At 39.3% G+C, this 26417-nt stretch overlaps 1 protein-coding gene and 1 long non-coding RNA gene across 4 annotated transcripts in view; one reads left to right on the top strand and one right to left on the bottom strand.

Moving 5' to 3' along the window:
- Positions 1-26417, bottom strand: part of LOC131256958 (uncharacterized) — a 91318-nt gene that overhangs the window by 56685 nt on the left and 8216 nt on the right. The gene's annotated exons all lie outside the window — the stretch shown is intronic.
- LOC131256955 (disease resistance protein RPM1-like) lies at positions 1339-25535 on the top strand. Of its 2 annotated transcripts, none has more exons than XM_058258076.1 (4): positions 1339-1402; positions 1490-1560; positions 15903-18885; positions 25365-25535. In XM_058258076.1, the coding sequence occupies exon 3, from the start codon at positions 16098-16100 to the stop codon at positions 18873-18875; it is 2778 nt and encodes a 925-aa protein (XP_058114059.1). In that variant the 5' UTR covers positions 1339-1402; positions 1490-1560; positions 15903-16097; the 3' UTR covers positions 18876-18885; positions 25365-25535. The 2 variants fall into 2 exon arrangements, with proteins under 2 accessions (XP_058114059.1, XP_058114061.1); XM_058258078.1 differs by lacking the exon at positions 25365-25535 and adding an exon at positions 23818-24021.

The raw sequence follows: 26417 nt of genomic DNA, 5'->3' as shown, positions 1-26417 counted from the left end.
ACCTTATAATTATTTTCTTTAGAATAATTATTTTCGTAAATGTATTTTTACACACCTTATACAATATCTAAACCATTCATCAAATGGACCACAACATGGATGGACATGGGCTTGCAATTGGGCTGGATTATAAAAAGCCCAGAACCGTGGAACCGATCCGGTCGGTTCTAGGGTGCCAATGGTCCGGTTCCGGTTCCGAATTTCCTAGAACCGTTAGGAACGGTTCGGTTCCGGTTTCACACCAGAACCGGACCAAACCAAACCGTGTGCACCCCTACCAACCCGTGTTGATAACGTCACAAAGACCTAACTGAAGAGACCACACAAATATCGCCTAGATCCAAAGTTTTTCTAACCTACAGTAAGTTTTTAATGGTCAATCACTACTGTTTCTTATACTATGGTCCATCTGAGATTTGGATCTTCTTCATCTTTTGAATCATGCCCTAAAATAAGCTTTCAATACAGATGAACGGTGTGGATGTAGTCATATACATCAATGTTGGCCCCACAGTCAGGGTCCCTTTCACCAAAGCCGCGCCAAAATTTACAAGTTCCCGCCCTATTTTTGCGGCACGGCAGGCGATGTACTCGATGCTATAATCTGTGGGTGTTACCCATGCTGTAGGGCCCACTTTAATGACATGTTGTATATCTAATCCGTCCATTCGTTTTTCCAGGCCATTTTTGTACACAATTACATCTCGGAAAAGGTGATGATTGAATGCTCACCGTTAAAAGCTTCTAAAGGCCCACCATCCAACCCGAAGTGAATGAAGGGAAAAAACAAAGATGGGAAACGGATTGGCTACTCGGTGCTCTGTGGCCCCACCATTATGTATGTTTTTCATCCAATCCGTTCATCCATTTTTGCATATAATTTTAGAGGTTGATCCGAAAAATTATAGGGATATAAATCTAAGGTGAACCACACCACAGAAAAACAATAGTGATTGGATATCCATCATTTAAATCCTCCTAATGCCCAGTGTACTGTTTATTTGACATCCAATCTGTTGATTAGGTCGTACAGACCCAGATGAAGGGAAAAACAAATATCAGATTGATCTACAACTTTTATGGCCCCCAAAAAGTCTTTAATGATCTACGTTCATTCAACACTGTTTCCTGTAATGTAGTACACTTGATATTTTGATATAACTCACTTTTGTAACATAAAATGATCTATAAAAATAGATGGACGGCATGGATGAAACAAATACATCATGGTGGTGTCCACAGAGCACCGACCACCATCCATTGGCCGGTGGCAGGGGAGTAGTCAAAATCCGTTTCCATTATGTATATATATATATGTTCCTTTTGTTTTTAACATGCACCTCTTCTGCCTTATCCGATCCAGACACTGTCGCAATGCCACGATTCTCAAACAGCTGAACCGGTAAGTCCACTGAGAAAGAACTCTTCCATAACTTCTTCCAAATGCTGTGAATGATGATCGTCTCTCATCCACTACACTCTATTGCAGATACAGGATATAAATCTACTTCGTCTTTTACATGATGGAGATTTAAGTGGCAACTGATGCTGTTCTCTTCAGTATGTTTATCTTCCTTATCTTTCTTCAAATACCAAATTCCTTCTCTTTGCTTGGCATTTATGTCCAAAACGAACGTTTTGCCTCAACAATTTGATGTGAGGACCACCAAAATATAAAAGGGCGCGGATTGGGTAGTACCCCACCAGGACCTAGCTAGAGACGGCCGATCCAAGCCGTCCATCCATTTTGAAATATAATTTTAGAAAATAGCCCCAAAAGGAGGCAGATCTAAGGCTCGAGTGGACCACACAACATGAAGCAGTGGTGGTAAGAAGTGGGTTGTGTCCGACCCTGCCTGAACGTAGCAAGGAACGGGCAGATCTGTGTGGGAGCCCACTGTGATTTATCTGTTTATCCACACCGTCCATCCATTTTCCCAGATCATTTTAAGATATGATCTCAAAAATGAGGCAGATCCAACGCTCAAGTGGACCACCCCAACTAGTAAGCTTGGGTTGCATTTAATGCAAGAGTCATCTCTGGTGTGGTCTACTAAAGCGTTGGATCTGTCTCGTTTTTGAGCTTATACCATAACATGATCTTAGAAAAATGATGGATGGAGAGGATAAACAGATACATCAAGGTGGGCCCCACACAGATCTGCCCGTTCCTTGCTACGTCCGGTGGGGGTGGGACCAATCCGCTTCCGTGATGACAATGACCGCAACCGTTCAAACCTTCCTAGGGCGCCCATCTGGATGTTTATTTGCCATCCAACCTGCTTGTAAGGTCACATATACTTGGATGAAGGGAAAACATAAATATCAGCTTAATCCAAAACTTCTGTGGCCCTCAGGAGGTTTTCAGCGGTAGACATTCAATCCCCACTGTTTCCTGTTTTGTAGTCCACTCAAGCCTTAGATGTGCCTCCTTTTTTATATCATGCCCTAAAATTATCTTACACAATAGATGGACGACTTAGATAAAACATATATTCCACAGTGGGCCTCGCAGAGCCCCTGACAGGACCATCCGTCTAGAGCTAGGTCCTGGTCTGGGCAGTACCCAATCACCGCCAAGGAAAAATCAAACATTGGATTTGGGAATGACTTTCAAAAGGCAGCTGCGTATTTACAGTGAAGATGTAATCATTACACGTCTACCACCACTTACAGCCACTCACCGATCATCCAACAGGCCAGGCTGTTCCAAATCTCAGGTGGACCACACTAGGAGTGGTGATTGAATGCACACCATAAAAATTCTCAGGGCCCATTATTATGTTTATTTGCCATCTACCCTATTGATTAGGTCACAAACCAAGAAGAATAAAAAACACAAATATCAGCTTGATCTAAAACTTTTGTGGCCCTCAGTTTTTAATGATTGAATGCCAATCACTATTTCCAATAGTGTGGGCCACTTAAGATTTGGATTTATATCTTTTTTTCGACTTATGCCCTAAATTGATCTTGAGAAATGGAAGGATGGTGTAGATAAAACACATAAATCATGGTGGGCCTACTAAGCTTTTAAAGCATTGATCTTGATATTGGAAGGGTCACTACCATTCATTTTGCCAGCTCATCTTAGGGCATGAGCCCAAAAGTGTGCAGATTCAAATCTAGTAAACCACATTATAGGAAACAGTGGTGATTGAATTGCCCACCATTAAAAACTTCTAGAAGGAAAGGCAAAGCAAACCAGGCATGCCATGAGAGCCTATTTGGATTCATATTATAGGAGAAGAAACAAAGTTTCTTGAAAAAAATCATTATTAAGAAACCTTGGAGATGAATCAAAATTTTTTTTTTTTTTCCCAACAAGATTTCTAAGTACTTTAGGATCTATTTTCAAATATTTTATTTGGTAAAAATAAAAATAAATCTATGGGATCACTAGCGTGTGCCAAATTAAAACACGTGTCATATGTTGGATGCTTTAATATGGATAGTGGCACACATTACATATGTGGCAGATGTGGGTGCATGAAGCTAAATTATGGCACACGCCATACATATGAGGTGCTTAAAGTTGTACGATGACACGTGGCACAAGTCACACATTAGTACATTGGACATGTGGTTACTTAAAGTTAGATGGCATCACTTTTGCGCGTTGGCACCATTGGCACATGTGTTATATTTAGATCAATTGAGGATGGATGGTGGCATAGTGGTACAATGTGGCATGTGTGTTTGCACTTGTAGGGCACAATAAAAGATGAGTGGTTGTACATGTGGCAAATTAACACACGTGGACATGAGAGAAGATGGATGGCATTATGTGTGGCACGTTAGCAAATGTGAGACACTTTACACAGGAGCACAAGAAAAGATAGATGACAATGGCTCATCTGGCACATTGACACATGTGGTTGCCACTTGTAGCATATGTGATGGAAGGTAGCACATTTGGGCTTAACCATTGAGAAAGCATTTTCCTTTCCTTACTATAAATCCAAGTGGCCCACTTAAGTAAAAATGGAAAAAGAAAGCTACGGTCAGCATGAAGCCTGATACAAAGAAAATTTTGAAGAGGGAGCAAATTAGGTATGTCATTGCCACAAGCAACATGGTGTGTCCCTAACATGGGCCCATTTTGATATATGTATCATATTTCCATACTGTCCATCTATTTTGCCGGCTCATTTTAGGACATGAGCTAAAAAATGAAGCAGATCCAAAACTTGGGTGGACCACACCACAAGAAATAGTAGCGGTTGACCATTACAAACTTGTGGGCCACAAAAGTTTTAAATCAAGCTAATATTTGTTTTCTCCCTTCATTCATGTTTGTGTGACAATGACAGATAGACATTATGGTGGGCTCTAAGGAATTTTTAATGGCAGGCATTCAATTAGCACTTTTCCCTATGGTTGATCATCTAAGATTTGGATCGGCTTCATTTTTTAATTCATGTTCTAAAACGAGCTGCCAAAAGTGCATATATATATATAATAAATACATTAAGGTGGGACCCATAGTCAGGGTCGCATTGTGTTGGGTGAGGCCGGGTCTAACCTATTATGCTCCGATGACTGTGAATGCTAGAAATCGGCGCCCATACTTTTATGTTTTCGTTTTTAAGGTATATGGGCTGATTTGGATTGATAATATATGGTAGACTTGAGTTGTCACTAGCCAATTAACTGAAAATCCCGCAGTCGGCTACAACCTGCAGAATGTGTAACAGCCAGAGAATTTAGAGACTCTCTTGCTTTAAGTTGACTCTTGATTTGTGATCCGATATTCCGAGTAAGAGACCTCAGTTACAGAAAAGGAAGGTGTTAGGCACCCTCTCTGCTCGTACGAATGTACAGTTTTTACATCGTGTAGTAAGTTGATTTTAGGGGAATTGTCCTTCTCGGGATTCTTGTTTTGGGTCTTTTCTACTGCTTGTACCTTAACGATGAATTTCCATTTAAAGCTTTTTTAAAAAATAAAAAATAAAAAATCACGGTTGTGGGATTCTTCCTCAATTCTCAAATGTTCCAATGTATAGTCATTGGTCTTATGCAGCAACTTCTTTTTGTAGTCTTTTTATATCGGAGATAATTTTGCGATTATAGCTCCCACTTGAAATGATTCAAGGAGATTAATTTTAAGAGCCTTAATTTTGTTTACAATTAGCTGCAATTCTTGGATTTGGGATAACAGCGGTTTATTATCTAACATGTTAAAGTCGAAGTACCTAGATATTAAGAACTTGTTGGTACTTTCTTCTTCGGCCTTGTATTTGAACTCTAGGGTGGTTCAAATTTATTTTACATATGTAGTTTGCGTGTACCGATCGTACAAATGGTCAGATAGCGTGTTCAGAATGTGTTTACGACACAATAGTTCATCTTCAACTCGTTTGTTGTGTGCACCAACTTGTTCGGTTGTGTCCTCGTTGGTTACTTCAGGTAGTGGCTGAAGATTAGGATCCAAGATGAAGTAAATCTTTAATGTCGTTAGTAAAAACTTTATCTTGTCTTGCTACCTTGTAAAGTTGGTTCCGTCGAACCGATCAAGACGAATCAGATCATGGTTCATCAATTTGATTGAGGACACACCTTCAGTTTCCATTACAATAACGCTTTAAGATTGTTGAGATTTCATAATATCAAATTACAGATTTACAATTGTCGTAAAATAGAAGGAAGTAGGAAATCGAAAAATATAATATTAAGGACAAGTTGAAGCACGTGTGATCACTCTGTCCTTAAAGCATTATTCGTCCATTCTCAAAATAACTGAGACTGTTGGTAGGTTGCAAGCAAATAACTTCTAGGATACTACTAACATGTGCGTAATTTCGCGTTCAGCAAACATGAAGGAACCACTAATGGAATTCTGTAAACACAATTTTTCTGGAAGATGAAAAAAAAGAAAAAAGAAAATTCCCAAATGGAAAGAGAGATAGAAAGCAGAAGATTGGGTTTGCTAGATTAGACCACTACACTGGTTTGGTTCTTGTGGACTTGCTAGCTCAGGTTCGTATTGAACCTGTTGGCTTGATCAGAGAACACTTGGAGCTTACTAGTTCATATGAGAATGAGTCGATTTGTTTGTGATGTTGAAATGAACTAGCGAAGCTCTATTTATATAGGCAAGGGTGGCTAGACGTTTTAGTCCAATGTCATTATTGTAGAAGACTGTTTCTGATTATTGGTGAGAAACTAGCCTTTTTTTGCAATTTCTGACCGTTTTGCATGCGGGAGATTAGCTACATGCTAACCATTTAGACACAGTGGCTAGCTGTTTTTTACTATTGGGCTAGCCACATGCAGCAGTTTCTGCATGGTCTGGTTAATTACTACATGAGCAGTTACACCATGCCTCTTAAATGGTTCTACAACTCCTATATAAGGCAGAGGGGTCTCTCTCAAACCTCTTACCTACAACACTCTGAACCCAGCCACCTAACCCATCTTTCTTAGTCATTATCGCACTGTGATTGGGACCTGCCTCGTGTAAGGTCGCGAGGGAGCGACCTAATGCGCACGTGCAAAGTGCGAAATGAGCCCCTAGCACCTTTACAGCCACACTGCCTCACATGCCCATGCCCTTGCACCGAGTTTGAGACTGTGCTTGTGTACGGTCTCATCAAACAAATATTAAGGTACTCCACACCTTATTTATAAGAGGATTTTTTCTTCTCTCCTATCTGATATGAGACTATTCCCAAAATTGAAAAACCAAGTTTTTTTTTTTTTTTAAACAATAATATATATATAATCATTTTCCATAACACGGGGCCTACAGAGATGTCTGTGACAAATCCACTTCGTCCATCTATTTTGTAAGACAACGATAGGACAAGAATATAAAAATTAGGCAGATCCAAATCTCACCTAAGCCATACCACAAGAAACAATGGGGAATGAATGCCTGGGGTGACAAATGTTTTGTATCAACATAATATTTATGACTACAGTTTATCTGAATGGTAATAATCCTATGAACGGTTTGGATGGCATATAAAAATCATGGTCATCTTCAGAAAGGTTCCAGTTGTGGATGTTTCCATTTCCACTGTTTCGTTTGGTGTGGCCTACCTAAGTTATGGTCTTACTTATGGATCTGGCTGGTTTCTGCACCCCAAGTCATGCAACCAGCTCCCATTCTCTATACCCCAAAATTAGGGCCGAGGGTCGGGCGGGTTTAACCCTACCGACCCGACATCGGGTTGGGCTTAGGCATGATGTATCGGGTTGGGCTCGGGCATGATGTATCGGGTTCGGTCTTGGGCTTGGGCTATACAAACACCAACTCGATAAAACTTAGGTCGGGCTCGGGTTTAGGTCTTGGGTTGCCCGACCCAACTAGAACCCGATTGATATATAAGTTACTTATAAATTATAATTGAGTGCGAATCGCCTATGTTGAAAGCACAAGAAATTCCAATGCTGTCGGGTTTCATTGGTCCACGTCATTTCCAATGACTCAAGCTAACAAGATACGCCGGATTTCTTTTTCCCAAATAGATTGCGTGTTACACAAAATGACTTTTAAAGCAGTAGTTGTCCTATATTTTAGCTTGTTTGTCTAGAAAAAATAAAGTTCTTTATGATAAATAACTACATATATAATTAATAAAATCATTGGTATAAAAAATAAGACATATATTGAAAATATAATAGACTAATGTAATAATGAAAATATTAGCATGTATGTACCTGACCGAGCCCGCTTGGGTTGAGAATTCCCAACCCGAGTTTGGGTTGGGTTGGGTTAGGGTTAAGGTGTTGGAATCTTGGGTTGGGCTAGGGTTGAGCAACAATCGGACCCAACCCGCCCGACTTTTAGCCCTACCCGAAATGCCTCTGAATCCTGATTCGTGAACAGGGATAAGCTGCGACCCCGTATGCTGATAGAGGACCTACCTAGATGTTTGTGTTGCATATCGATGTTGCCCATCCATTTTGCCTGCTTAGTTTAAGGATGTGGTCCGAAAAATGAAGCAGATAAAAATCTCAGGTGGACCATGTAGGCATTGAATTTCCATCATTAAATGCTTCTTGCGCCCACGAAAGTTTTAGATCAAGCTACTATTTGTGTTTTACATACATAAAAATTTCAGTGGACCTTAGGAAGCTTTTAAGGTGCCGTTCAATGACCTATTGTTTCTTGTGTTGTGGGCCACTTGAGATTTATATTTTCTTCGTTTTTGGAACCATGCCCTAAAATGAGTTGGGAAAATGAGTGGACAGCATGGATATACAACACGTACATCTTAGTGGGCCCGACGGTCAGGGTTGCACCCACCATTATTGTATCAAGGGTCGCAACTAATCTGCATCCTTGAATCTGTTATGGAAAATATTTTGATTAAAAATATTTGAAATATATATATATATATATATATATATATAACATGCTTGTTAAAAACTTGGTTTTTGGTGTTTTTGGGAATAGTCCCATATCGAAAAGGAGAGAAGAAAAACTTGTGTTTATAAGTAGGGTGTTGAGTACCTTTCTATTTGCTTGGTGAATCCGTGGAGTACTGAGGCTAGCGCATTGGAACACGTGCGCATGCACGGGCGTGGGCATGTGAAGCAGTGTGGTCGTATAGGTGCTAGTGGCGCACTTTGCACTTTGCATGTGTGCATTTTGTCGCAGATGGGTCACTCCCTCGTGATCTTACGCGAGTTGGTGCAATAGTGGCTATGGGTCAGGTGGCTGGAGTTCTGTGGGTAAGAGGTCTGAAAGAGACCTGTTCGTCTTATATAAAGGCTGGAACTTGCCATTTAAGAGGTGGTGTAATTGCTCATGCAGTATTAAACAAAACCATGCAGAAACTGCTGCATGTGGCTAGCCCAACAGCCATACACGACTAGCCACTGAGGCTAAACAGCTAGCATGTAGTTGGTTTTCCCACATGAAAAATGGTTAGAAACTGCCAAATAACGGCTAGTTTCTCACCAATAGCTAGAAATGGTCATATGGAGTTATGACCTTGGACCAAAACGTCCAACAATCCTAGTCTATATAAACAATGTTTGGGTAGTTCATTGGACCATCACCAACCACTCGAATCATTCTCTCATATGGCCCAATAAGAAAAGCTCAAGTGATCTCTGATCAAGTCAGCAAGGTTCAATACGAACCTTAGCCAGCAAATCCTTAAGAAATAGATCAATGTAGTGGGCTAAGCCAGCTACTTCCTTTTTATTCTTCTCTTTGATATGGGGTTTTTTCTTTTAGTTTTTATCTGCCAGCAAATTGTGTACACAGAGTTCCGTTAGTGGTTTCTTCGTGCTTGCTGAACACAGAACCACATATAGGCTTGTCGTATCCTAGAAGCTATTTGCTTGCAACCTATCAACAGTCTTAATTACTTTGAGAAGGGACGAATAACGCTTTAAGGACAGTGTGATCACACGTGCTTCCACCTGTCCTTAATATTTTCGGTTTCTTTTATTATTTTACAAAAATTATAAATCCGTAATTCGAGGATATTAGTTTTATAACAATCTTGAAGCGTTATTCCTATGGAAGTCGAAGGCGTATCTTCCATCAAACTGATGAATCAGGATATGATTCATCTCGAGCGGTTCGACGGAACCAATTTTACAAGGTAACAAGACAAGATAAAGTTTTTCCTGATGGCTTTAAACATTTACTACATCTTAGATTTAAATATGTAGCCGCTGCCTGAAGCAATAAAGGAAGACACACCCGAACAGATTGTTGCACACAACAAACAAGCTGAAGATGAACTCCTGTGCCATGGACACATATTGAATGCGCTCTCTGACCAGATGTCTGATCTGTACACACAAATGTCGTCTGCAAAAGAAATTTGGACTGCTCTAGAATTCCAATACAAGGCCAAAGAAGAAGGTACCAACAAATTTCTAATAGCCAGGTATTCCAACCATAACATGGTAAATAATAAACCGTTGTTGCTCAAAATCCAAGAATTACAGCTAATTGTGAATAAAATTAAGGCTATTAAAATTGATCTTCTGGAATCATTCCAAGTTGGGGTTATTATCGCAAAATTGCCCCCGATGTGGAAAGACTACACGAAGAAGTTGCTGCATAAGACTGAGGACTACATACTGGAACAAATCCAAAAACATTTGTGAATTGAGGAAGAATTCAACAACCGCGATAAGAAAGCTAAAAATGGGAATTCCTCGTCCAATGTGAAAAAACTGGGTATTATGCTCGTGTTTGTCAATATCGCAAAAAAAAAAAAGAAGCTTAAGTGTAGTGGAGGGCGGTAAAGTGGCCATGACCATTGAGGTTAACAGAGTCCAAGGCAAAGTGGCCATGACCACTAAGGTTAACACAGTCCAAAGCAAAGTTCCCAGTTGGTGGTACGATACTGTGGCCACAATACATGTCTGTGATGACAGGTCAACTTTTAAAACCTCTGAGGATGTGACCATTGGTCAAGAAGTCTAAATGGGTAATGAAGTCTGATCGAAAGTCGTGAGCAGAGGAACCATGAAATTATTGTTTACATTTGAAAAGAAGGTGATCTTGACAAATGTGTGTTACGTCCTCGACATGAGGCGAAACTTAGTTTTTGGGGATCTCCTAGGAAAACCTGGAGTACAAGTCAGGTAAGTTGATTCTATCAAGGAATGAGAATTTTGTCGGAAAAGGATATACCTGTAATGGAATGATCAAGTTCTCATTGAATGAAAGTAGCACGTCTACGTATATCGTTGAATCTGTAGCACTATGACATGGAAGATTAGCACATATAGGGTATAACACTTTAAAATTCATGGCTAAGAATGGTCTAATTTCATACATAGATAATGAGAACGATAAATGTGACGTGTGCATACGATCCAAAATGACAAAGAAATTGTTTCCAAGTGTTGAGAGATCATCTCAAGTATTGGATCTTGTGCACAACGATATCTGTGACTTGAACGATATTCTTACTCGTGGAGGTAGAATGTACTTTACAGCCTTTATTGACAATTGCTATAGATACATGTATGTATACTTATTAAAGAGAAAAGATGAAGCGCTAAATATGTTTAAAGTATATAAAATAGAAGTAGAAAATCAAATAAATAAGAAAATAAAAATTCTCCTCAGTAATAGAGGGGGAGAATACTTCTCGAGTGAATTCTCCAACTTCTGTGAAGAACATGGATTAATACACCCAATGTTTGAAGTATCGGTATCGCTACAAGTTTCGCTAGCTGGGGATACGGAAACAATATCGATATCGTTGATAACTGGAAATGCAGGAAAACATGGGAAAATGGTAGAAGTGAAACTTCAGGAGATACTAAAATACACATATTTAGAAATAAAAATTTTGCAAAAAGAATGTATACACAACAAGTTTCCATTTAATGGGGGCATAAAAGCATATGTTGTTGTAAGAAAAAGTCTAACCATCCCATTGATCCCATCTAACCATCCATCCAAACATCTATCGATATTGTAGAATCTCAACAACTCACAATATTTTGCCAAGAAATCATTAACAACCAGAAAGAAAATGAAAGATTGTGGCCTTGATATCGAGCATGTTGCGATAACAATAATATTGAGATATTATCAATATTAGCAATAATAATTTGAAAACAACATGCAATAATGTGCTCGTAAAAAAATTGAAATATAATTTTTTTTTAAAAAATAAACAAACCTTCTATGATATCTCTACATTGATGATATTATTGAAATATCGTTGATACACTTGTAATACAAGTGCCATTGCACAGTCAAAAATATTGGCTATACATTGGCAATACAAGCAATGCCTGGAATTTACACAATTGAAAATATTGGCAATATTGATTCGTTGGCGATACTTATCGATGCATTGCTGTTGTCTGGAATTTCTAATACTACCAGTGTTATCGGTATCGTTACCAGTGTTATCAGTATCGCCAAGCTACAGATAACGATAATATTGGAGAAATTTCAATAATATTGGAGATAATTCAAACACTGAATACACCAGTGTATTGCACCATACACACCGCAACAAAACGGTGTAGCAGAAAGGAAGAATATGACATTAGTAGAGATGGTCAACTCAATGCTAATACAAGCAAAGTTGCCACTAAGTTTATGAGATGAAGCATTGCTTGCAATGTGTCACATCTTAAATATAATTCTTTCTAAGAAAAGTAAAACTTCACCATATGAGGGTGGGGGTGTCTTGCTTTTTATAGGACTCTTGATTCTAAAAGGACTAAGTTAGGACCTAGAGCTATCAAGTGCGCCTTTGTAGGGTATGCAAAAAATAACAAAGCCCGTAGACTCCTAGACCTAGAGTCTAACACTATTGCAGAATCCAGAGATGTTGAGTTATTTGAGAATTCACTTTTATTGAAGTTAAAGGATAATGAAGTCCAAACTCCCAGAAGAGAACTAGTGAGTAAAGCTCCACAAGAGGTGGAACTCCAAGCGAACCTCTTAGGAGTCAGATGGTAAGAGTAGAAAAGAGTCTTAACTCTGAATAGATAGACTCTCAGTGTATCTTTTTCCATCTCGTAGAATGTGATAGAGAAAATGTTATCAGAAAGATACCTACAATAATGACTATAGAAGATAACCTTAAAACATTTAGTGAAGCTATGTCTTCTAGAGACTCAACTTTTCGGAATGAAGCCATCAACAATTAGATGGAATTTATAATGTCAAATCAAACATGGGAACTAGTGAACTTACCTCCTGGTTCGAAACCCATAGGGTATAAGTGGGTTCTTAGGAAGAAATATTACACTGATGAGACTATCCAAACCTTTAAAGCTAGATTAGTAGGTAAGGGGTCTAGAAAAAAGAAGGGATAGATTATTTTGACACATTCTCTAATGATTAAAATAAGATCTATTAAGATTTTTTTTACGCTAGCATATATACATCATCTTCACATCCACCAAATAGATGTAAAGACAACTTTCCTGAATGGTGACCTCAATGAGGAGATATACATGGAACAACTCGAAGGGTTCGTTCTACTAGGAAATGAGAAAAAAGTTTGTAAATTGATTAAATCTTTTTATAGACGAAAACCAGCACCTAAACAGTGGCATGAGAAGTTTGATTCAAAAGTATTATCTCACGGTTTCATGTATAATGTAGCTCGCAAATGCATATATTCTGAAATTAATGGTAACTGTGTAAATATTATTTGTCTATATGTTTATGACATGTTAATAGTAAGTAATAAAATGGAAGGTGTAACTGAAACAAAGAAGTTTCTGTCTTCCATACTCAAAATGAAGGATCTTAGACAAGTGGATACCATCCTAGGTATTAAAGTTAAAAAAACATAGTGGGGGTTATACACTATGTCTATCTTGTTACATTGAAAAGATACTAAATAATTTTAACCATCTAAAAATAAAAGAAGCAAAAACCCCGTTTAATTAAGTTTCAAGCCGAATGAGAATAACAGAAGAGCAGTTGTACAAATTTAGTATGCAAGTGCTATAGGCAGTCTAATGTATGCTATGCAATGCACTAGACCAGACATTGCATATATTGTGAGTAAACTTAGTAGGGTTACTAGCAACCCTAAGGTGAAACACTAGAATGCTATTAGTAGAATTCTTGGTTACTTGAAAGCAATCAAAGACTTAGGGTTATTTTACTCAGAGTTTCCTGCCGTATTAGAAGGATATACCGATGCGAGTTGGATATCGAGTGCAGGGGACAACAAGTCCACTATGGGGTGTGTGTTCACCTTAGGAGGTGCAGCTGTGTCTTGGGGATCCAAGAATCAAATTTGCATAACTCACCCGACTATGGAGTCTGAGTTTATAGCCCTGACTACGATAAACAAAGAGACTGAGTGGCTTAGGGATCTTTTATTATAAATTTCTTTTTGTGTGAAGCCTATACCGGTTGTGTCATTACATTGTGATGATGAAGCCACATTAACTAGAGCCAACAACGACACTTATAATGGAAAATCTAGACATATAAGTTACGACATGATTATGTGAGACAATTGATTTAAGATGAAATCATTGCAATTTCCTATGTGAAATCAAGTAATAACTTGGTTGATCCTTTTACTAAATCTCTAACGAGAGAGGTATTAAATGCAACGTCTACAGGGATGGGGTTGAAACTCTTCAACCAAAGTTCCACCAGTGATGTTCGGGTTCAATGCGTAAAAATAAATTATTGATATGTGGAAAGTTTCAGCACTAAAATTATATAGAACCTCATCCATAATAGATAGAGCTATGCGTTACAGACAGAGGGTTGAGTATTATAACTTTTAATGAAATCTAGTATAAAAGGATACGCGTCTTAATAGTAACGGAGACACTGAAAGGATTTCACGTATGTGAATGTAGAGATGGTGCCGTCTATCATAAGAGTTGGAGTTTCTCTTAGGATCGTTCATGAAATAAGATAAGAACATGGTCATTAATTGTATATTGTAAGATTTGTGGGAACTCTAATAACACAAAGTGAATATGTGTGTGGTTTCTCTAGTTTTATTATCTAGGAATAACTGATTCCAAGCTGCGGTTATCAGGAATTTTGATAGAACTTTGAGATACTAACACTAATAGAGATTCAAATCGAAAGATATATTTCTTTATGCATATAAGCTGTGTCTAGTCTAGCAGATGTTTTTCTTTGAAAATACCTTTTCAATTAAGTGGGGGATTATTGTGGAAACTATTTGATTAAAAAATATTATATATAAATGTTTGTTAAAAGCTTGGTTTTTTGGAATGGTCCCATATCAGAAAGGAGAGAGGAAAAACTTGTGTTTACAAGTAGGGTGTTGAGTACCTTACTATTTGCTTGGTGAATTCGTGGAGTATTGAGACTTGTGTGTTCCAGTGCACATGTGTGCGCACGAGCTCGGTCACGGTCACGATCTAGGGCTTGGGCTCAGTGCTAGGGCGTGGGCATGTGAGGCAGTGTGGCTGTAGGGGCGCTAGTGGCGCGTTTCGCACTTTGCACGTGCGCATTGTGTTGCTCTCTCGCAACCTTACACGAATCTGTGTAAGTCGCGGTGCGACAATGGCTATGGGTCAGGTGGCCGTTTAAGAGGTGGTGTGACTACTCATGCCATATTAAACCAAACCATACAAAAACTGCAGCATGTGGCTAGCCCAACAGTCATAAACGGCGAGCCATTGAGTCTAAACGGCTAGCATGTAGCTGGTTTTACCACATGCAAAACGGTTAGAAACTGCCAAATAACGGCTAATTTCTCACCAACAGCTAGAAATAGTCATATGGAGTTATGACCCTGGACCAAAATGTCTAACAATCCTAGCCTATATAAACAATGGTTGGGGGGGTTCATTGGACCATCCCCAACTACTCGAATCACTCTCTCTTACGACCCAATAAGAAAAGCTCAAGTGATCTCCGATCAAGTCAGTAAGGTTCAATACGAATCTTAGCCAGCAAATCCTTAAGAAATAGATTGGTGTAGTGGGCTAAGCCAACTATTTCCTTTCCAATATTCTCTCTAATCTGGGATTTTTTCTTTTAGTTTTTATTTGGCAGCAAATTGTGTACACTGAGTTCCATTAGCAGTTTCTTTATGCTTGTTAAATGTAGAACCACATACAGGCTCGTCGTATCCTAGAAGCTATTTGCCCGCAACCTGTTAGTAGTCTCAATTACTTTGAGAAGGGGCAAATAATGCTTTAAGGATAGCGTGATCACATGTGCTTCAGCCGGTCCTTAATATTCTGTTTCTTTTATTATTTTACAGAAATGATAAATCTGTAATATGAGTATATCAGTTTTATAACAGAATCGTCACAGTCAAACACCCTCATCACGCTCGTCTCTCTCTCTCTCTCTCTCTCTCTCTCTCTCTCTCTCTCTCTCTCCCCTTTACACATGCACTAATGCTCGTCTCTCTCTCTCTCTCTCACACACACACACACACACACACACACACACGCACTCATGCTTATCTCTCTCTTCTTCTTCTCAGCCCACATTGCTGGACCTGAATTTTGTCAAGGGAATGCAAGGGGAGATTAAAGTAAGATGCCAAACCTGAAGAAGTCAAGCATTTTCTTTGGGTTTTTTTTATAAGATAGCCGAATCGGAGTCCTCTCAATCCAGAATCTGAAAGAACGGGAAGTTTTCCTTCTCTCAGACGTGAAGCAAAACAAAGAGAGTAGCAATGGCCATGGTTGACGTTCTCCTTACCTTTTTCCTTCAAAAATTGGATGGGCAGCTTAGAGATCACATGGAGCTCCTCTCTCAAGCCCGGGAAGGCATCGAGTGGATAAGGGATGAACTTCAATCCATGAAAGCCTTCTTGAAAGACGCTGAACGAAGGGGAGAGAGTGAAGAAATTGTTGAGGCTTGGATCACCCAAGTGAGACAATTAGTCTTGGATGCCGAAGATGCAGTTGATGAGTATATGATCCGGATGGAGATGCAACGCCATCCTTGTGACATCCACATGGGCTGCTTCTCCTTTCAAGCATGCTTCATCAGGCGCATGAAAGCTCAGCGACAATTTGGCTCTGAAGTTCAAAAGATCAGAAGAAAATCAAAAGAGATTGACGACAGGAGGAAACTCTACAGTTTCCAAATTACGCAAGAGATGGCTTCAAATTCCCTGGATGATGGGCATCCGGATCCTGGAGTCGCTGCTCCTTGGATTGAAGAACCAGATATTGTCGGCTTTGAGGATGTGTCACAACAGCTCATGAACTTGCTTACAGAAGTGCAGACGCAACAACGAACCATCATTTCCATCGTAGGGATGGGCGGTCAGGGAAAGACTACCCTTGCTAAGAAAGTATACAATACTGGAAAGGTGCATTTCGAATGCCATGCGTGGATTTATGTCTCTCAGCAATTCAAAGTAGAGATTATTTTGAGAGAAATGCTCAGAGAATTCCGCAGGAGTAGAGATGAGGCACCTCCAAACAGCACGGAGACGTTGAATAAAGGGGAACTGCGGAGGACTATATACAACTATCTGAAAGGAACAGGGTATCTGCTTGTCCTCGATGATATTTGGGATAGTCATGTTTGGGATGATGTGAAGGATGCTCTGCCAAACGAGGCTGGAGGTAAGATCATCATCACGACTCGCAATGATGATGTAGCATCTCCTGTGGGCGAGCGGTGCAAAGTACAAAAACCCGAGCCATTATCTCATGATTTGGCTTGGGAGCTCTTCTGCAGAAACGCCTTTTGGAACAATGACCCGAAAGGGACTTGTCCACAGCACTTGATTGGAGTGGGAAAAGCCCTGGTTAGAAGATGCAATGGCTTACCACTTGCGATTGTGGTGATAGGTGGCCTTATGTCGAAGAAGAGCACAATTGTTTCTGAATGGATTGATGTACTAAAAAATCGTGACTGGGAATTGAGCCACAACCAAGATCTTGAGAGACTGAACAAAGCCCTTCTCATGAGCTACCGCTATCTACCTCTTCACCTCAAGTTATGTTTCTTGTATTGTGGTATGTTCCCCGAAGATCGTCAAATCAAGAGAAAGAAACTTATCCGCATGTGGGTGGCTGAAGGCTTCGTCGGGGGGAATCCGCGGAAGACGCCCGAGGAGGTCTCAAATGATTACTTTGCTCAGCTCATTAACAGAAACCTGCTCCTGCCTGTCATTGATGACCGTACTGGGGAGTTGATAGCTTGTCGAGTGCATGACCTCATGCGTGATATCGCTATCTACATGTTAAAGAAGGAAGGGTTCGGGACAATCTTAACAAACCGAGACGTAACAAATGGAGAAATCAATGTGGATGGAAAGCAACGCCATTTAGCAATTCAAAACTGTGAAATTGGCATTCTATCTAGCACAGTCGGGTTAAATCCTCGGTCACTTGTTGTATTTAATGTAAATGACTTTCCTTCTTCCTCATGCAGAATGTTGTTAGATTTTAAGCTGCTGAGAGTATTAGATCTCGATGGCATTCAGGTCAGCAATCTACCGGACGACGTGGGCAGCCTAATTCACTTACGGTATTTAAGTTTGAGGAGGACACAAATCAAGAGCCTGCCCAATTCGGTGAAAAGATTGCATGACTTACAGACATTGGATGTCAGGGATTCCCATTTGAAATGCTTGCCTGATGGAACAGAGATGCTGTTGCAATTGAGACATCTTCTCTTAGTCGAACGCACTAAGATGCGGAATGGAGTATTCCACTTAAGTCGTCTCCAAACATTATCAGGTGTGTCCGTTGATGATAGATTTTCAAGAGAAGTTGGTCATTTAACCCAACTTAGGAAATTAAAGGTTAAGGGTGTTAAGGAAGAATTCTGTGCACAACTATGCGATTCCATTAATCAATTTCAACACCTGCTTTCACTCAAAATATCAGCCGTTGATCCGAATGAGCAGCTTCAATTACAAACAGTGTCAAGACCTCCGCAGTATCTTGAGAAACTAGTATTTGCAGGCATTGTGAAGGAGTTGCCCGATTGGGTCGGCTCTCTCAACTGTCTACGGGTGATAAAATTTCGTGACACTCAATTCACAAGTGACCCACTCGCTGCACTCGGAGAGTTACCCAATCTGGCGCATCTCTATCTAAACAATGCTTACGTGGGGAAGCAGATTGGCTGTAAGCTTGGAAGATTTCCTATGCTCAGATTTTTTGCATTAATGGATATGGAAGCATTGGAAAAGTGGAGCAGAATAGAGGAAGGCAGCATGCAATGTCTAAGATATATCAGCATTTTTAATTGTCCAAATTTAAAGATGCTCCCGGATGGGGTCGAGCACCTTGCCGCTCTTCAAGTAATGGGCTTTGAGGAGATGGCCAACGAATTCTTGGACAGGCTAAGGAAGGGAGGAGAGGACCACTTCAAGATCCAGCACATTCCCCGTATTTACAATTGCCAACGTGTTGATAGGCGACGTGTCTTCGATACTTTGTGGGATCGAACTGGTGCCATCAATTCAAATGATCCAAAGCTTTAAATGACAACTTGTATGTACCTCCCTCCCTCTCTCTCTCTCTCTCTCTCTCTCTCTCTCTCTCTCTCTCTCTCTCTTATCTCACTTTCTTCTTTAATATGTATGTATGTGTGTGTATATATATATAGGGAAAAGGTTCTATACGGTCGAGCTCATGGGGTTGAGCTGTGGGCCTCACCATGATGTATGTTAAACATTAACACCATGCATTTGATGGGTCCCCTTTAAATTATGGGATATCTCAAAAATCAGCCGTATATGGAACTCAAGTGGGTCATACCATCTAAAATCATGTGAAGACATGCCTAAAACATATAAAAGCACTTGGTGAGGCCCACCTGAAATTTGGATGCATCTTAAACGTGGTCTGACCCCTCATCCAAGTGGGATACACATAATGGATGATCTGGATTTGTGAACCACATCTCGGTGGGCCCAAAAAATGATTATGAATGTTTTAATGGAGGGTAACCCCTCTCAACTTTTGCATGTGGTGTGGCCCACACAAGTCACGGATTGACTTGATTTTTAAGCCCTAGGACCACTATGGAATGGTGCATCTGACTGATGGGGTAGATGTTTGACATACATCATGGTGGGGCCCACACAGCTCGACCTCATGGGGAGTTCCCATGAGCTCGACCGTATAGAACCTTTTCCCCCGTATATATATATATATATATGATGCATTAAAAAAATATCAGTCTTCATAATATTATGGCTTGTTTGGATACCAGTAATTTACTGTGTGGACATTCAAGCACTATTCACTGATGGATTCCTACAATGGCAGTCCGTTTGGATCAATGTTATAACTAGAAAATAAAGTGCATCACGGTGTTCACACCTCTTAGGCATAAAGTGCATAAGCTACAGCTACTTGTAGATTTTTAACTAACCTTGTACTTAGTTTTGCCAAATATTATGAGATTTCATGATTTTTTTTCACCAGGTTATTTTGGTTAATAATGCCACCTTGCTAACATATACTAGGATAGTGTCGGCCAATATCCAACAGCCTTAGTTCCAGGCTCGAGCTTTATTCCTGCTAGCATTCTTCCTCATATGCAGCTTAGTCGTGGGATGGCACCTGCGGCCCCATCATTTCATAAGCTCGACCTCCCTCAACCTTAGAGAACTAAAAAGAAATACAAGGAATCATCCAAAATCATACACCTCATGAATCACATTGGCCTTGTCCTCATGGCCAATATCACCACCCACCCCAAGGCCCTGTCCTCACAGCGAACATCACTATCCACTCTTCTGGTATGTTACATGGAAGCCTTCCCAAAAGTGCATCATCCATGCCTTCCTCTGCTTGATCTGATCTCTGTTGTGCAAGCCAAGCCCCCCTTTGTCTTGAGGTGGTGGGACATTGTTCACCTCTACACGGACCAGACCGGTGCGAACATCACCTGTATCGTGAGCCTTGGTTCAAAGAAGAACAACCGCTTTTATTGTTATATTTTTGTAAGGAAATTAAATTTCAAAAATAAAATCTTTTATTTTGTAGAAAGTAAATAAATATACTATATATGGAAAGTTTATAAAAAAATAATATAGATTAGTTGTAAGAGGAGGAAGTTTTTTGTCTCAAGAACCTATGTTTAAATCTCCAAAAGGATAGTGTTAAGCAATGTTTTCATGTACATGGTGTGTGCCGTAGGGCTACTTGAGCACTTTTCGGTGCTTTATTAGGCGTAGGCGTACTTTGTACTCACATTGCTGTAAAGAGCCTAAATAGCCTATCCTTTTGTAACTTTGTTTGGACCTAAATGAGTCATGGTGTTCTCAAGGTTTAGCTAGAGGTTTAACCCATTGGTGCCCACAGTTATAATCATATTGTTGGTGAGCGTGCTTAACATGTGGATGTACATGTGGCATTGGTGCCACATGTCATACACCTGTCAGCAGTTAGGTTGATGATGGTTTGTATGATAGTTATATGTATTGCCATGTAGCAACAGTTTTTTTGCTATTGTTTAATCGTCTCTATCCAAAAGTGACGAAAATATCTATCATAAGTAAAAGTAAAATATCTATAAGTAAAAGTTCATTTCCATTCATGATAATATGACTGATATATGTCAATGGGTATGTAGATGTAAGGGTGTAATGACCCGTAATTTTAGTACACACTCATGTGCATGCATATATGTACACTTGCATTTGTTCAATTATATGTACATATATCTATCCATTCATACATGCATTCATATACTTATACATGACCAACTGTGCATCCATCAATTTATGTAAGGTGTGATTGATCTATTTAGTGTTATTTGATTTATATAATTGGTAGTAATATATTTTCATGTTTATAAATATATACGAGTATGCATATGCCTACTCTCATCACATATGTGCACAAGATTATCCGTTCATCCTTAATTTGCCCTAAATCTAACCATTGAACTTACCCTAAATCCGCCCAATCATAACCCACGACTTGTGTATCAAAATCACTCAATCATAACCCTTATTTTACACTAAAAACCTGCCCTAGTTAGATTTCCTACTTGGATATCAAATCAGTCTCTTATAACCCGTATAATTTCAAATTATAATGATCCATGGCAAACCTTTAAAGTTTGATATCAATCCACCTTCGATTGACCAATGATCTCCACCATAGAATCACATCACTAGTGATTGTTGAATCCATAAAATAGATAAGCATGTTGAACCATGTGATAACAAACCTAAATCATTTAAATCAACCCATTCAAGGTGGTGGACCAATCTCTTGATTTTTACCCTACACCGACGCGTACAAATCTTAGAATGCTATCATTGATTTTAGGTCATTCATTTACCATTCTCCATATATGAGCCTATGCTTGTCTAATCATCCAACCAACCGTAGAGGTATGTAGTTGGCCTTCGATTTAGCTATCTAATTATTCATGTCCTCATCAAACGACTCCATCGTAGAGATCTCATCTTAGAATCATTAGATCTACATATATTCTTATTCATTTGAGGATATGAACCCACCAATTGGTTTCCTAAAGGTATATGAACATTTCCTACTGATTTCCTACTGTTGTTTTTTTCATTTCAAAGAATCCTTCGGCGTGTAAACTATAAACCTAGTGAATCTTAGGGCTCACACACTGCACACTTGGACAATGCTCAAAAGCATATTTCTACATGTCCTATTGTGACGAAATCTTAACCATGAGTCATTTTATTTATTTGAACCATAGCTATAACCTGCACTCCTAGACATTACAATCTGACCGTCCATTACAATTTTACTCAGTATCTCCTTAATGGCCAGTGCAGTCATTGAAACCAAAGTTATCAATGTGATCCTCCTCATTTTTTCATCAATTCTACCCGTTTACTTTTTGAAATAGACTGTGTTTAGACACTTTTCCAGAACCATTAGACCGTAGAAGAAAACTCCACTGGATTAGAAGTTCTTGTATACTCCATGCATGCACCCAACCTCTCCATATCCATAGTCCACCAACTTAGACCTCTCAATGTAGCAATCCCCCACTTGGAGAGTCGATTACACACTAGCCTTCCGACCTATCCTTAACTCGATAATTCACTTTATTGCCATTCTCGAGTTCATCCAACCGTCCATTATGCAAATGTTTAGTATCACTCAATCAGCTTGTCCAATCATAATTTCATTAGTACATTAGACGATATATGCAGTATACTTTAAGTTTACTGGTGTGGTTCCAAAAGGGACCACCCCATGCATCGTGTGGGACCCATGTGGAGGTTAGAGCAATTTCTAAAAGAAGGTTTCTCCTACTTTTAACAGGTTAGACATGTGAAGACATGGGATGTATTCTAACCATCTGTTGATTCATACCCCGTGGCCTGTTGCCACCCAAATTTAAACCATTCATTAAGATCATGTTATGAGTGTAAGTTCCCCTTATGACCAGCTGCCCAATTGTCCATATGTGCTTCAAGTACATTTTAATCATTCATTCAACAGGAGGTCATGGTTCGAGTACCCATTGTGGTGAAATCCCACTGTGTGGTATGAGTGCATAGGTGTGCGTGGGGTGCAAATTCGCATGTAACAATAAACAAATCATTCATTCAAAATCTTCAATTCAAAGCCCCTGTTTTTGGCAATCTGAGCTGTCCATCGATAGGACCACTCGACTCCCCGTCACCATGTATGACATACACCAACCCCAGCCCCATTTCTCACATGTGGGATGTACCCATGTCAAAGCTAGAACCTGGTTCTTGTTCCAAACGCCATTTGGATACTGCTGGCATCGGCAATTCTAGATATTTTATTATTTTTATTATTTTTTTGGGTTGTGTCTTCTCATGCCAACCTGGCATTCGAGAGGTGTGTGCGCCTCCTGGCATACGTATGTAAGACGTGTAAGGAAAGAGAGGGCAGCAGCATTGCCACTATCCTTATAACAGTGTGAACGCTATTGCGTTCCAGCACTAAAAAGAGAGACGTTATGTCTATAAATGAGAGGAAAAAAAAAAAAATCAAGCATCCATCAGCAGCTGGACGCTGTTGCATGTGCTACAAAAAAAAAAAAAAAGAAAAAAAAAAAGAAAAAAAGAAAGAAAAAGAAAAAAAATAACAAGAAGGAAAAGAAGAAAGAGGAAGAAAGAGTTAAGCAGAGGAAGCATACCTGGTTACTCATGTGAGCGGATCTGTACTATTTGATTCCATATCAATATTTATTTATATTATTTTTTATAATCTATCGTACTATTGTTTTATTTTATCTCTATTTGTTTCTGCTATGCGCAGTGTGGGAAGTTAATTTCTCTACCAGCCAATGTTTAGTTTACTTCTCTTATTTTAACATGACAGTGATTTATAGTAAATAACATTCCATCTATTTAGTTCCTTGTCAAATTATTTAGAATTCAAAGTTTGTGTATTTGTTAAATTCCAAGACCGTTTGATTCCAATCAATGTATATGTATGAAGGATTGAAGTCTTGGGACTAAGGTGTTCCGTATCCATGACACTGCAACTGTAAAGGCCGATACATATAAGTAATGGCCATGACCGTTACACAATATGGGGGCGGAAAGGTGCAGTTGGTTTTCTGGGACAGTATCTGCCATTACGAGGGTTGTATGGGCTATTACAGGGTATAACGACCGCTACCTCCTTAACGGTAAAAACAAACAGTTATCGTTTTTCTATTTAAATTTAATTTTCTTCTTTTCTTATTCCAAAAATGTTTCTAGATTATTCTACAACAGATTTTGACTACTTTTACTATATTTTTAGGATTAAAACCATATATTAAAGCAATTTGGGTGAATAAAAACTTTGAGGATCATTTTTTCAAAAAAATAAGAACTAGTATTTATACATTTTTCCTGATTTCTAGTTCTAATGCTCGATTGTGATGTGTAAATATTAGAGACATGTAACCATGTTCATAAATTTATCTGACAGCCAAATATAATACTCTCGCCAAAGAGTGGACTGTTACACAATCATAAACATTGTTCAAAACAAAAAATGAACGCATATTAAGAATATTTACATTATTCTGAATTTTTAAAATATTTTTTAAAAACTTTTTGGACAAATTTTTTTTTTTTTTCAACCATTACAAGGGTCGTAACTGTATCGGTAACAGTGGTGACAGTTACGGCCACCATTACCGATACGGAATACCTTGCTTGGGACTTTGTTGAATTTTTATTTGGTTATTGCAATACTTTATGAAACAAATTAAAAACTAAAAATATCACATGACTTTAGATCAGCAACTGAACCTACAATCCATGTATAGGATGGCAATTTAACTAGAATCCATCATTGCATTGTTATATGCTTGATAATCTACACCATTATGCAAGTTGTTTATATTTTAAAATTTTCTATGAATTTTCAGAAAATCCCATCAAGGTGTACGCTTGGTTGTTAATGTTATGTTTCCATTTGATTTCTATGAAAACTTAATTTTTACATGCATGTAGAAGGAAGCCTATACATATGCTGTTGGGAAAATACGTATTTTCTGGAAAGTAATTGTGGAATAATGCTTGTGAAAGAAAAGTTTAGGAATACTAATGATGGAAAGTTTATGTGTTGAAATATTTGTTTATAGAAAAATTGATGATTAAAATCTTATTTTGGAAAGAAACTTTTAGAAAGTTTTCTGTGGAGAATCTGATCATGGGTTTCTGAAACATTGGCAAATAATAGATTAGCATGGTTCTTGAATTGAAAGTCTCCAAAGCCCATATACCAGGCAGATTCCTTGGGTTGAAAGTCCTTAAAGCTAGAACGTCAGGCATAGTCCCTGAAGCTAAATATATCGGGCTCAATTCCTGGGTCAAAAGTCTCTGAAGTTCAATTAGTACCTCTACTACGAAGCCTCGTGGATGAAAATGTCAAGATTGTAAAAGGCCATGGTTAGGCCAAGTGGGTCAAGAAAGTGTTAGCCTACTATATATAGTAAAAAAGGCCCCAATGTTACCGATTACTCAATACTTGTGGGTGGAAAATTTCAGCTTCAGAATTTGAAGTTGAGGAAGACACTCGTGAGCGTGAGCATGAGCATGATGACTATCCAGAAGATTAATTTAGTTTATCTATGATATTGTATTAGAGTAGTGGATTTAGTAGTTGAAACTTTTGTAATAAGACCTTATATAGTAGGCTTGGTTTTTAAAGTTATGGTTTATGATGTAGGACAATTAACCACTTGCTCTAAAAGCTCGAACTGTTAGAGTATGGCGAATTAATCCCTTTATCTCATAGCCCAGGCCCCACATCGCATGGGTTAGGACCTCGGCCGAACCCCTTTCGTGGGCCCCAAATCACATAGGCCGCCCACCCTGAGTGTCTCCGCATCCCACGGGCTACCCCACTCAAGCCTAGTGTGAAATGCGCATTAATCACCCCTGGTGAGGAGTCTCGAACACAAGACCTCCTCCGTGAGCCGCACCCACCTCAAGTGTGCCCCTACATCAAACAAGCGACCCTACTTGAGCCCGGTGTGAAAATGCCCCTGCATTAATCACCCCCAGTAAGGAGTCTCGAATACGAGACCTCTTGCTCTGATACCAATTTGATGTAGGACAATTAACCACTTGCTCTAAAAGCTCGAACTGTTAGAGTATGACGAATTAATCCCTTTATCTCATAGCCCAGGCCCCACATCGCATGGGTTAGGACCTCGGCCGAACCCTCTTCGTGGGCCCCAAATCACATGGGCCGCCCACCCTGAGTGTGTCCCCGCATCCTATGGGCTACCCCACTCAAGCCTAGTGTGAAATGCGCATTAATCACCCCCGGTGAGGAGTCTCGAACACGAGACCTCCTCCATGAGCCGCACCCACCGCGAGTGTGCCCCTGCATCAAACAAGCGACCCCACTCGAGTCCGGTGTGAAAATGCCCCTGCATTAGTTTATGATTCCTTAGTTTTATGTGAGGACGTGAATTTATTTCTATGGTTGTTGATGATTGGTTGGAGTTATTCTTATATGTAAATTGGAACTATTGTAATTTTGGAATAAGAATAATGCATAACTTACACTTCTCGTACCCTTGAACTCATTAC

The sequence above is a fragment of the Magnolia sinica genome, chromosome 9 (assembly GCF_029962835.1).
Source record: "Magnolia sinica isolate HGM2019 chromosome 9, MsV1, whole genome shotgun sequence".
NCBI classification, from domain to species: Eukaryota; Viridiplantae; Streptophyta; class Magnoliopsida; order Magnoliales; family Magnoliaceae; genus Magnolia; species Magnolia sinica.
This window is presented reverse-complemented; position numbering and strand designations above follow the sequence as displayed.

Excerpts from the sequence above, each read along its gene's own strand:
- LOC131256955 (XM_058258076.1), top strand. The coding sequence starts at position 16,098 with ATGGCCATGGTTGACGTTCTCCTTACCTTTTTCCTTCAAAAATTGGAT.